The sequence below is a fragment of the Tamandua tetradactyla genome, chromosome 24 (assembly GCF_023851605.1).
Source record: "Tamandua tetradactyla isolate mTamTet1 chromosome 24, mTamTet1.pri, whole genome shotgun sequence".
NCBI classification, from domain to species: Eukaryota; Metazoa; Chordata; class Mammalia; order Pilosa; family Myrmecophagidae; genus Tamandua; species Tamandua tetradactyla.
Genome location: NC_135350.1, coordinates 44,841,336 through 44,855,349, shown reverse-complemented (window position 1 = coordinate 44,855,349; position 14,014 = coordinate 44,841,336). Strand labels below are relative to the sequence as shown.

The window sequence follows — 14,014 nt, the reverse complement described above, 5'->3', positions numbered from 1 at the left end:
GATTTTTTTTTCAGGAAAAGGAAACTAAGGAGATGAAAGAATTAAGAAAAACAAATACCATTCCTCTACTTTATGAGGATAATCAAGACAAATGTCTAAAGCAGCAAATACCATTTAAATTTTTACATGAATAAATTAACAATACTATTTAGGATTACCTGACAGCTAAGATCTTGTTACATGTTCAGAAGATGACTGACATGTTCATTGTGCTTCATTTCACTGAAATTTTGTGTTAAAACTCCTCATTCATTAGAAAAATAATATCATGAAGAAATATTCTTCAAAGAGATTTTTCCCCACCATGGTTCCTTATTCTTTTTTTAATTAATTTTTTAAGAGAAGTTGTAGATTTACAGAAATATACATAAAACACATAAAATGGAGTACCTATATACTACCCTACAATGAACACGTTACATTAGTGTGGTATACTTGCTGTAATTCATGAAAAAAATTTTTTAAATTTAATATTAACTACAATTATCATGTGCAATAGGATTCACTGTTGTGCAGTCCTATGCTGTTTTAAAACTTTTTATTCTAGTAAAACACATACATGACCTAAAATTCCCCCTTTTAACCACATGCACATATATATAATTCAGTGCTGCTATTTTAATTCACAATGTCGTGCTACCCTTATCACCATACATTATCAAAATTTTACAATGAGCCCAAATGGAAACTATGCACAATTTAATCATTAACTCTCTATTCCCTAACCCCAACCCAACCCCTGATTGCCTATATTCTAGATTCTGACTCTGACTCTGTGAGTTTCCTTATTATAATTATTTACTATCAGTGAGGTTATACAGTATAGGTGCATTTCGGTCTTATTTCCGAAGGAAATTCTGGCTTATTTCCCTCAATGTGATGTCTTCAATGTTCATCCATGTTGTCGCATAAACCAGAATTTCATTGCTTTTTACTGCTGAATGATATTGCATTGTTATACATATACCACATTTTGGTTATTCATTCATGAGATGATGGACACTTGGGTGGCTTCCTCTTTTGGCAATTGTGAATAATGTCACTATGAAGATTCGTATACAAACATCTGTTCAAGTCCCTGCTTTCAATTTTTCCGGATAGTGTGGCATTGTCAGGTCATATAGAGATTCTGTATGTTTATTCTGAGGAACTGTTAAACTGTATTCCATAGTGGCTGATTGCATCTCTATTGGCAAAGGGGAGTGTCTTTCACAATGAGTGAGGCTTAAAATGAGGTCAGTCTGAGAAGCAGAAACAATAGGGTATATAGACTTTTCCAGTTCTCTGCTTGGCTGTTGGAAGCAGGTATGGCCTCTTGTTGGATTAAGCATGAAGGTTCTTGGACAATTTGGGTAAGGGCAGCATTCAAGAGCATAATATTATATTTTTGGCAAATGAGGGCATGTGGAGCCTCTAGAGATTAAAAGGAAAATTAGGGGTCAAGAGAGATCAAATGGAGTCAAGAAGCTATTCTGGAGGCTACACTCTTATACAAGCTTCAGTTAGACAACGCTAATTGCCATGGTTTGCTCACTAATATCATTCCTGTTGACTCTTAGGAACACTCAGGGTTCAAACTGAGACTCTATAAAAGTTTCATACACTAGGTTTGCCTTCCTGAAACATAATTTCCAGAGGGTTCCGAGGTCAGATAGGTCCTGAAACTCAGTGGGACGAACCTCTCCAAGGTTATCAATTAATTACACCCCCCTACCCTTTAGTGTGGGCACTCCTGTACATGAAAAAGTCAGAAGATGTGCTACCCAAAGATCCCTATAGACTGAGAGAAGGATTAAAAGAGAAAGAGGAAATGTAATAAGAGAGAATGTAATTTAACAAACAAGTATGGCTGCTAATCACCATATTAGTATTTCTTTTAGCCTTCAGTGTTTTGGAGCAGCTAGAAGGAAAAATATGAGATGGTGGAATGGTAGCCCATGACAAATTCTGGGACATGTTTTATAAATACTTGTGCTTTGAAAATTGCTTTTTTTCTTTCTTTGCTTTGTATATATATTTTACAATTTTTAACAAAGAGAGAGAAGCACAGCCCAGTACAATGTAGCTCAGAGTCCAGAACCAGCTCAGACCAAAGGTTTGGAGACACAGAAAAGAAAAGCCCCAAGGAAAGCTGTTTGAGCCCAGAAGCCGGGAGGGAAGGCCAGCAGACATCACTGTACGCCATCTCATGTGAAGTAGAAAGCCAAAATAAAGCCAGCTACCTTTCCTCCAAAGAACTGTACTTTTGTAACTCAATAAATCCCTTTATAAAAATCAGTTCATTTCTGGTGTATGAATTCCAGCAGCATTAGCAAACTAAAACACTCTCCAACACTTGTAATTTTCTGTTTTTTCAGTAGTACTCATTCTAGTGGGTGTGAAATGGTATCTCATGGTTTTGATTTACATGTACGAATAGCTAATGATGTTGAATACCATTCCATGTGCCATTTAGGAATGTGCATATCCTATTTGAAGAAATGTCTATTAAAGTTTTTTGCTCATTTTTCAATTGAGGTCTTTGTCTTTTTATTGTTGAACTATAGGATTTCTTTATAAATTCTAGATATTAAACCCTTACTGGATACGTGGTTTCCAAATAATTTCTCCAATGAGTAAGCTACAAAGTCCTTTGAAGAATAAAAGTTTTAAATTTTGATGAGATTCAATTTATCTATTTTTTCTTTTGCTGCTTCTGCTTTGGGTATAAAGTCTAAGACCACTGCCTAACACAAGATGATGAAAATGCTTCCCTACATTTTCTTTTACTTTTATAATCCTGGTTCTTACATTTAAGTCTCCGATCCATATTGAGTTAATTTTTGTATATGGCTTGAAATGGGGGTACTCCTTCATTTTTTTGCATATAATATCCAATTCTCCCAGTACCACCTGCTGAAGAGACTACACTTTTCCAAACGAGGGGACTTGGCAGCCTTATCAAAAACCAGTTGACTACAGGAGAAACTTATGAGAAAGAAGAAGGGGAATCTTATTAGAAAGACAGGTGATGGCACCTCATCATAATCTCATTTGGGAAAAGAATGCTCTGCTGTGGATTTTTACTAAGGAGACTCTGAATGCTGTCTCCAAGACTGCTGTGGATTTTTACTAATGAAACTTGAATTGCTGCTTCTGAAACTCTCCAGCACTTCTCTTCAGGTGTTGGTGCCATCTTATCTGCTGCCTATTTAATCTTAAATTCTTCTGAACATGAGTATAATGCTACTGCAGATGCTTTGGCAAAAACTGCTGTGTATACTATTACTGAAGAAGACTCTGCTCCCACACAATGGGTGCATCAGCAACCTGGACATTTAGGCACACAAGCTATGCACAGTATGGTACAGTGTTCATCATCTTCAACTAAATGACTGACTGATAGTCTGGCATCATGGACTCATACCAATGCCCAAGCATATAACATTTCTCACTGCTGAACCTGTACTGAATTCCCAACTGATGCAGCTGAAGGGACTTCTGTGATGAATAATTCAACCACTGAACAGAACTGGACTTGCCTAAATCTAACAATTGCTCAAAAAAGAACTTGTGCGGTTATAAATGTAAAATATTAAATAAATATATATCTGATAAAATTAAAATTCTGTTGAAAATACTTTACAAGAAATAGATGAGGCAGTAAAAGTCATACACACTCTTTTCAAAGATCCTTTGCAGTTATGGTGACCATCTCTCACTGGTACTTGGTGTTTGGTATTAATTAGTATAATAGCATCTCTGATTCTATTTTGTTGTTTATTCTCTTGTTGTACTCTCTGTCAAACCTTTAATGGGATTCTATTGATCTGAGATGCCATGGCAAGAGGATGCCGTGGCAAAAGAATAGAAGAAAAGTATAAAAAGAATATTGTACTGGCTGGGTAATGCATTATGTACTTGTTTTTGCCCTAGACCAGGGTAGCTATTATAAATGTACCCATTGGGTAATGTGTCTGTTTGCCTCCTAACATATTGTACTGTGTTCCCCTGACTATGTGAATCTGGGTGATATTTCTTTTTTGTTTTATAAATGTTGTACTGGCTGGGTAATGTTTCTTTTCTTGCCCCAGACCAGGTGGCTTGATCTCTTACTCAAAAAATACTGTACTGGATGGGAGATATTCCTTTTCTTGCCCCAGACCAGGTGGCTTAATCTATTAATTTAAAAATATTATACCATTGAAGAATACTATACTGACTAGGTGAATTTTTCTCTTGTCCCAGAATAGGAGGCTTAGTTCATTAATCTAAAGTACTATTGCTGTAAGTGGATGTGTTCTTAATGTATACTCTTATTGTACTGGCTAAGTGATGCTCAAATCATATAGATACCTGAATTCCTTTGTACCTACATAATAATATTTTAATGATTTGTCCTGTATTTAAATGAATATATATGTATAAAATAAATTTACCCAAAACATGACCATGGCTTACACTGTGAACAGATCAGACTCTAAGGGTCGAATGTAAGGAAAAGATAAATTTGTAGAGTCTGTTTTGTTCAACTGATGTTGCCACTGCATGCAACTGACGTTGCTATTACGTAACCTTGGTAAAAAAAAACAACTGAAATGTACACTTTGGCTGGGAGGACTTGCTATCCTCTCAGGAGGGGTACTTTGATAAGGATATCTAGGTCCCAGGAAATCCTCTTGGTCCCTAGCCAGTTTCCAAAGGACCAAACTAGGCCCAGTCACATAAGCAAATTGGAATTTGGCCACTATTGTATAAAGATATCATAAAAACTGCAAGTAGTCAGTGAAAGAGAGGAGAAATTTATGAGAAAGAAGGGGGGAGGAGAATCTTATGAGAAAGACAGAGCACCTCATCAGAATCTTATCCGGGAAAAAATGCTGTGTTGTGAATTTTTACTAAGGAGACTTTGAATGCTGTCTCCAAAACTGCTGTGGATTTTCACTAATGAGACTTGGAATGCTGCTTCTGAAACTCTCCAGCACTCCTCTTCAGGTGTTGGTGCCATCTTATCTGGTGATGTAACTATGCCTTATTTTTGAAAGCTCTTTTAATTACTATCTTTTAATTATTTTCTTTAATTATTTTGCTAATAAAATCTGCTTTTATTTAAAAAAAAATCAAGTGACTATAGATGTGTGGGTCTATTTCTGAACTCTCAATTCAATTCCATTGGTCTATATTTGGGTTTGCTAAAGCTGCTGGAATGCAATATACCATAAATGGGTTGGCTTTTTCAACAGGGATTTATTAGTTTACAAATTTATAGTCCTAAGGCCATGATAATTAAGGCATCAACAGGACGATAACTTCTCTGGAGAAAGGCTGAAGGCATCTGGGGTTTCCTCTGTCACATGCAAAGGGACATGGCTGGCTCGGTTGATCTTTCTCTCCCAGATATTATTGCTTTCAGGTTCCATTTGTCCTTCCTTGCTTCTCTGGCATTTTTTCCTTCCTCAGCTCTCTTAGCTTTTGTCTTCTTATTTTCTTATAAAGAACTCCAGTAAACTATTAAGATGCACCTATTAGCTGGTCAGATCTCAATTGAAACAATCTAATCAAAAGGTCCACCCTCAACAGGTCTGCCCCCCAAAGGGGTAATTTGAAAGAATATGGCCTTGGGCAGTGCAATGGTGGCTCAGCAGGCAGAATTCTCAACTGCTGCGCTAGAGACCTGGGTTCGATTCCCAGTGCCTGGCCTATGCAAAAAAAAAAAAAAAAGAATATGGCCTTTTCTGGAGTACATAACAGCTTCAAACCAGAAGTGTCTGTGTATCTATCCTTGTGGCAGTACTACACTGTTTTGACCACTGAAGCGTTGTAATAAGTTTCAAGTGTGAACCGTCCAACTTTGCCCTTCTTTTTCAAGATGGTTTTGGCTATTCAGGGACCCTTATGCTTCCAAATAAATTTGATGATTGGCTTTTTCATTTCTGCAATGTAGGCTGCTGGAACATTGATCAGAATTGTAATGAATCTGTAAATCATTTTAGGTTGAATTGACTTCTTAACAATATTGAGTTTTCTAATACATGAACATGGAATGGCCTTCCATTATTTACATCCTCTTAGATTTCTGTTAGCAAAGTTCTGTAGTTTTCCATATATAAGTCCTTAACATCATTGGTTAAATATATTCCTAGATATATGACTCTTGTAGCTGCTATTGTAAATGGAATGTTTGTCTTGTTTTCTTCCATAGATTGCTGACTACCAGTATACAGAAACACTGCTGATTTTTGCATGCTGAACTTTACCTTGACACTTTGCTGAATTTATTAGCTTTAGTAGCTTAGTTGTAGATTTCTTGGTTTTATATATACAAACATGTCATCTAAGGAAACAAAGTTTTGATTATTCCTTTCTAATTTGGATGCCTTTCATTTCTTTTTCTTGCCTAACGGCCCTGGCTAGAACTTCTAGCCTTTCATTTCTTTTTCTTGCCTAACTGCTCTGGCTAGAACTTCTAGTACAACACTGAATAATAGTGGTAGCAGGGGCATACTTACCTTGTTTCAGAGTTTACAGGGAAAGCTTTCAATCTTTACCCATTCAGTATGATGCTAGCATTAGGTTTTTCATATATACACTTGATCATGTTGAGGAAGTTTACTTCTTTTCCTCAGTGTTTTTATCAAGAACTGATGTAGGCTTTTGTCTGCATCAATTGAGAGGATCACATAGTTTATTTCCCTTCATTTTGTGAATGTGGTGTATTGCATTTATTGATTTTCTTACATTGAATCACTCTTGCATACTTGGGATAAAACCCACATGATCATGCTATATAATTCTAATGTGCTGCTAGATTTGATACAAGTATTTTGTTGAGGATTTTAGCATTTATATTTGAGAAATTGGCCTGCAGTTTTCTTTTCTTGTAGTACCTTTACCTGGCTCTGGTGTGAGTGTGATGTTGGTCTCATACAACGAGTTAGATAATATTCCCTGCCCTTCAATTTTATGGAAAAGTTTTAGCAGGATTGCTATTAATTCTTCTTGGTATGGTTGGTAGAATTCCCCTGTGAAGGCACCTGGTCTTAGGCTTTTCTTTCTTGAGAGGTTTTTAATGACTAATTCAATCAATTTACTTGTAATTTGTCTGCTGAGGTCTTCTACTTCTTCCTGACTCAGTGTAGGCTGTTCGTGTGTTTCTACAAATTTAACCATTTCATCTGGGTTGACTACTTCATTGGCATACAGTTGTTCATAGTATCCTCTTGTGATCCTTTTTATTTCTATGGGTTCAGTAATAATGTTTCTCATTTCAGATGTATTTATTTGTATCCTCTTCCTTCGTTTTGTCAGTCTAGCTAACGGTTTGTCATTTTTATTGATCTTTTCAATGGCCTAAGTTTTGGTTTTGTTAATGCTCTCTGTTGTTCTTTTATTTCTAGTTCACTTATTTCCACTAATCTCTGTCCTGCTTGCTTTTGGGTTAGTTTGCCGTTCTTTTTCTAGTTCCTCCAGGTGTGTAATGAGATCATTAATGTTATCTCTTCTTTCTTTTTTAATGTAAGCATTTAGGACTATAAATTTCCCTTTCACCACTGCCTTCACTGCATTCTGCAAGTTTTGATATTTTGTGTCTCCTTTTCATTCACCTCGAGATGCACACTAATTTCCATTATTGTTTCCTCTTTGGCCCACAAACTGAGTGTGTTATTTAACTTCCATGAATTTGTGGATTTTACAGTTTTCTGTTATTTCTAGATCCATTCCACAGTGGTCAGAAAAGATGCTTCCTGGAATTTCAATGTTTTAAAATTTATTGAGACTTGTTTTGTGACCCAATATGCAGCCTATCCTAAAGAATGATTCACGTACACTTGAGAAGAATGTGCATTTGTTGTTTTGGGTGCAATGTTCTGTATGTATCTGTTAGGTCTAGTTCATTTATCATACTAGTCAAGCTCTGTTAACTTACTGATCATCTGTACAGATGTTCTAACTATTGATGAGAGTGATTTATTGAATATTGAAGTCTCCAACTAATTATTGTAGAGGTGTCTTTTTTTCCCATGAATTTAACCAGCATTTGCCACATGTATTCAGGGTCACTGAGGTTAGGTGTATAAATATTTATGATTGCTACTTTGTCTTGGTAGACTGACATAGTGTTTTTCTTTGTTGCAACAGATTTTAACTCAAACTCTGTTTTGTCTATGAGTATAGCTACCCCAGTTCTCTTTTGGTTAGCACTTGCATGGATTATCTTTTTCTAACCTGATTTCACTTTCAACCTATGTGACTTGGGATTTAAGAGTCTCTTTAAAGAACATATAACTAGAGTGTGTGTTTATGTGTTTTAATTATTATTTTTTTAATTTATTCTGCCAATCTGTGTTTCTTGATAGGGGGATTTTAAATCACTAACACTTAATGTTATTACTATAAAGGCCATACATACTTCAGCCATTTTGTCCTTTGGTTTTACATATAATTTTTTGTCTCTTTTCCTTTATTGCAACCTCCTTTTCTGTATAACTGATCTTTTGTGATATATCTGACTGATCCATTTCTCACTTCTGTTTCTATATATATTTTAAATGCTTTTTTCATGGGCAGCCAGAGGTTGGTATTACACAACCTACATTTACAAACTACTAATTTGCAATGATACCAACTTAGCTTCAATAGTATACACATTCTCTGCTCCCATATCCCTCCATTTCCCTTCTTTAAGTTGTTTTTGTCCCACATTACCCCTTTGTATTTTGCATGCCTATTATCAAGAAATACGACTTTTTTCTTGTTCAACTATACTCAGACTCTTGAATTAAAGAGTAGAATTATATAGTGTGGACACAATATTATTGGGTTTTGCAATTACATTTAGTTAGCTTTATTGCACGTCTTCACTTCTGTACATTACTACAAGCAACTGTTTCTTGTCTTTTCTTTTACAGTAAAAGAACCTCCTTTAGCAATTGCTGTAGGGCAGGACTTCTGTTGGTGAACTCTCAGTTTCTGCTTACCTGGGAATGCTTTAACTTCTCCCTCATTTTTTTTTTCTTTTTCATTCATTTATTTTTTAATTTTTATTTTATTGGTTTGTGGTTTTTTTTTTCTTTCCCTCATTTGAAGGGACAGTTTTGCCTGATAAGGAATATCTGGCTGACAGTTTTTCTCTTTCAGTACCTCAGTTATATCATACCACTCCTTTCTTGCCTCCATGGTTTTTGATGAGAAATCAACACTTAGTCTTATTGAAGATCTCATATATGATGAATCACTTTTCTCTTGCCATTTTCAGAATTATCTATTCTTCTCTAGTATTGACATCCTGATCAGTATGTGTCTAGGAGTAGGTCTGTTAGGATTTATTTTGTTAGAGTTCATTACACCCCTCAGACATGTATATTTATTTTTAAAATATTCTTTCTGCCCCTTTTCCCTATTCTCTTTCTGAAATTTCCATCATGCATGTCTGTATGCTTCATGCTGAAACCCAAGTCCCTGAGACACTGCTCAATTTTTTTTTCCTATTCTTTCTCTGTAGGTTCTTCCGACTGTATGATTTTAATTGTCCTGACTTCTCATTCTCTGATTCTTTCTGCTGCCTGCTCAATTCTGTTGCTGTGCACTTCTGGTGCTTCCATTTTTTGTGCCATTCATCCCTATAACTTCTGTGCTCTTTCTTCTTTAACTTTTGGATTACTTTTGGCCAAGCACTGTTGTCTTAATATACTTTCTCTCTATATTCATCTTTAGTTTATTTCTATCCATATTTCCCTTCATCTCTTTGAACTGAGATTTGCGTTAACGTACTTGACCAGTTTTTGCAAATTCTGTCTCCTGTGAAGTTTTCATTTGTTCCCTTCACTGAGCCTTATTTTCCTGTTTCTTAGCATGGCTTCTAATTTTTCTGCTGATATCTAAAGCATCTAATTATTTTGATGTGTTAACCCTGAAAGTCAGTTTCTCCCTCCTGTCTAGGGTTTTATTTTTTGACTTGGTGTTAAGGCTTTTCTTTGATGCTTGGTCCAACTTACTCTGGACCGTTAGAGTAGACTGGGTTTAAATTCTTATTTTCTCAGCTCTTCTACACCTGATTCTTTCATTATTATTATTTTTTGCATGGGCTGGCCCTGGGAATTGAACCCAGGTCTCCAGCATGGCAGGCGAGAACTCTACCTACTGAGCCACTGTGGCATGCCCATACACCCGATTCTTATCCTGGATATGTGGTACAATTTGTAAGAATGCCCTTCTGTGTCCAGTTTTTTCATCTCCAGGAGAAGGCTTTCTTTCCTCTGTTCCTTCTCTGGATATCCTGATCTGTTCTGTACAGAATTTTTTCCCCCAGCTCTGATGATTTGTTTAAATTCTCTTCTTCACTCAGTGCCCACTTTTCATTATACTTTTCAGTTCTGGGAACCGTCCTGCTTTACAGCAGGTCAGTCGCCTCCACCCACTTTTTTTTCCATGAGGCTTTTCTGCGCCCGATTTCTTCTCTGTTAGGGTTAATACAGAAAGATCTGTTTTATATTTAGGTAGTCCAGAACACAGAAAGTGGACTGTTTGTTGCACTTAACAACAGTTCTGCTACAATCTTTTTTCCCTGGAGGCATTTTGTATGTCGCATTCCTCAGCCACTTATGTACTACACTAGATCTCTGAGGAAGGAAATGGTAGGATCCTAACTTGTCCCTGTGAGTGGCCCATGGTGCGTAACTGCAGTGGGAAGGATGTAAGCCATGCTATCTCTGTGTAACCTTTAAGCTGTGTGCAACCAAAGTAGGGAGAGACATCCAGACTGGGATTTCAGAACACAAATCTCCTATCTAATTTTTGTGTTTTTTTCTTTTTAGTTCATTCAGCCCTCTGGAGTCCTTCTCCAGTCTCTACTGTAGGCCAGAGTTCCAAGCAAGCAAGATTTTTCCTTTTATTTAATTCTGAGAGGAAACTTCTCTAAGGGATGTCTTATAGCGCCATGTTCAAGATGTCACTCTTAACTAGCTTGTTATTGTTGTAGTTTTTAAATTATATGAAGCTAATCTGGACAGGACTAAGGTATATCAGAAGACTGGGTAAAGGATGCTATCATCCATATTTTAAAATTACAACAACTGTGTGAGACTAAAGGGAGAGATGTTTATTCAGTGCAAAATTTACATTTTGGCTACCGCATTTTCTAATTTAACTTATATGGTCAATTTAACTGAACACCGTAAGTACATAGAATCTTGAATAGGGCATGAGATTTTGTTGGTTTGTCCAGTAAGTGTGATGCCCCGATAAATCCCAGAGTGATTTGGACAGGAAATATTTGCAAAGTCCCCTTGGGGGAATGGGAAGAAAGAGGGAAATACTCAACTTCCCCATTTGGACAATTTCTGACATTCTCACAAGCTGTGGGGACAACCAATCAATAGGCCAAGCCCTTGATCTGGGGTTCGCCCCTATGAAACTGATCCCTGCAAAGGGTAGGCCAAGCCTATTTAAAATTAGACCTAAGAGTCACCCCCAGAAAACCTCTTTTGTTACTCAGATGTGGCCTTTCTCTCTAAGCTGACATGGCAATTGAACTCACTGCCCTCCTCCTCTCTACATGGGACACGACTCCCAGGGGTGTAAATCTCCTGCCAATGTACAACAGAAACTCTGGGATGAGCCAGGACCTGGCATCAAGGAACTGAGAAAACCTTCTTGACCAAAAGGGTGAAGACAGATATGAGACAAAATAAATTGTCAGTGGCTGAGAGATTTCAGAGTCGAGAGGTTATATTGGCGGTTATTTTTATGCATTACACAGCTATCTCCTTTTTAGTTTATGGTGTATTGAAGTGGCTAGAGGGAAGTATTTGAAAGTAGCCATGTTTCTTGAATGACTGTATAATGATATAGCTTTTACAATGTGACTGCGTGATTGTGAAAACCTTGTCTGATGCTCCTTTTATCCAGGGTATGGACAGATGAGTAAAAAATATGGATAAAAAATAAATAAATAATAGGGGGAACAAAGGTTAAAATAAATTGAGCAGACTGAAATACGAGTGGTCAAGGAGAGGGACGAGTGAGGGGTATGGTATGTATAAGCTTTTTTTTCTTTTTTCTTTTTCTGGATAGTTGCAAATGCTCAAAAAAAAATGATCATGGTGATGAACACACAACTATGTGATGATGACATTGTGAGCCACTGACTGTATACCATGCATAGAATGTTTGCATGTTAAGAACAATTTATGTGTTTGTATGTTGTTTTATTAATAAAAATACATTAAAACCAAACAAAAAAAAGAACGTGTTATATTACAGTGCTTACTGAGTATTACCTAAATCAGGGGAAGAGTCAAAGCCAGGAGATTGGAGACTACAAGTTCAGTCATAAAATTCTCAGCAGGAAAACACTACATTCTAGAAAAAGCTAAGGATGAATTGAAATATTGACACATCTAGGAAAGCTAAACAATCACTTTATCATAGATTAAGCCCTTTGCTTAACCTCTTCATCGTTAGTAATATCAAAACTCACTTATTAGCCATTTTTAAAAATTTTCCTTGGGGAAAAAATCTTTCATTCCAACAGACACTCAATGAGAAGCTGATTATGGCTTTACAGAAATTTTGTTGCCAACTTTACCAATACCATAGAGGCAAACATGTTTGTCACAAATCAATCATACTTACCCTGTTACTATGATCACTGACTTTGATGATGGGTTCATTTTTTCGAAGATCCCACACAGTGGCCCGACCACTGGGACTGGCTGATGCTAAAATATGCTGAACTTGTCTGTTCCAAGCAATGCAGCTGATATCTTCCGGGGGCTGTAAAGAATAAGCTATTAACAACCATTTTCTTATTTTAGTAACATTTAATTGCAAAATCTAATCTTTCATTTAAAAAAATTGTTTACTTAAAAATCTGATTCATTCATTCCACAAATTTGTTTTATATTCCCAAAATGTATAATACAATTTAAAGTCCATGTATACGGAACTTCAAATACTGTATTGTGTTTAACATTGGTTCGTTCAACAAGCACTTATTACATTCCTAATATAAACCTAGCAATGTTTCTTTTTCTGCAAATGTTAATAGATGGGTGATATGATGGACAATAAAGCACGAGAAAATTTAAGGCTTGAATCATTAGAAAAATATCTTTATAAATGGTAGACCATATGCTACCATTATATCACCTTTCACATTGTGAAAATGTTAGGGCTAGTTATAATGAGTACTCAAAGTAAATAATCTATACAACATAACAAAACTCAAGGAAAAAAGTGGAGGACTCTTCCTATACAACCTATGGGAAATACACATGAAAAAGGGCTGCATTTTTTTAAAGTTTCCTTTTCTATTTTATTCTAAGATTGGAATAAAAATATATTTTAACCAACAGTTGAATACAGAAAGTGGCTATCACATAGAATGTAAAAAATAAGTATGTATCTAGGAAAATTTCTAATGATTTTGGTCCATTTTGTACACTGCAGTATTTCTACTTTATTGAACAATATCTGGCAGGTGGTACGTGCTGAATGAACGTCTGCTGTTGAATGAAGGACCCACTAATGCTTTGAAGGAATATATTTGTTAATTATATACAGAAAGAAAATTAATGACATCTAAACAATGGTATTAAACATAAACTTTGCATGATGAACTTTAAAACTGAAATAAATACACTATGAAGAACTACTTTTGCTAGTCCCCAACCCCTCCAAGATTTCTTTATCAAAATCAATGTAATACCTGTGTTTTGGCTCCTGGTGTCATTGGAGTTGCAAAATTGTTCAGATCCCAAATGTAGATTTCTGATTCATTAGCGCCAGATGCTACTAGATTAGTCTGCAATAAGAAGTAACTAAATAGTATTTATGAATAATTAAGAGAACTCTCAGAATAATTCAGTTCAGAGCCAAAAAGTCTGTTAGTTTTACCTCATATATATTTTTTGTTAATTATGAAAGCAAAACACATATGCATGAAATCACCCTTCCTAAATAATTATCCATGATAATTCTCATGCAAATTACAATAGTTTTAAAGAGAAACATGCTATAATACAAAATTCTAATT

General features: G+C 35.9%; 1 protein-coding gene across 15 annotated transcripts in view; it reads right to left on the bottom strand.

Annotated features, from left to right (window-relative positions):
• SEC31A (SEC31 homolog A, COPII component) overlaps positions 1-14,014 on the bottom strand; it is a 104,388-nt gene that overhangs the window by 79,758 nt on the left and 10,616 nt on the right. For all 15 annotated transcript variants that reach the window (XM_077142982.1, XM_077142983.1, XM_077142984.1 and 12 more), the window contains exons 5-6: positions 13,688-13,783; positions 12,613-12,753 (exon numbers count right to left, since the gene is read on the bottom strand). In XM_077142982.1, coding sequence (XP_076999097.1) covers positions 12,613-12,753; positions 13,688-13,783 — 237 coding nt within the window. The remainder of the gene's footprint in view (positions 1-12,612; positions 12,754-13,687; positions 13,784-14,014) is intronic.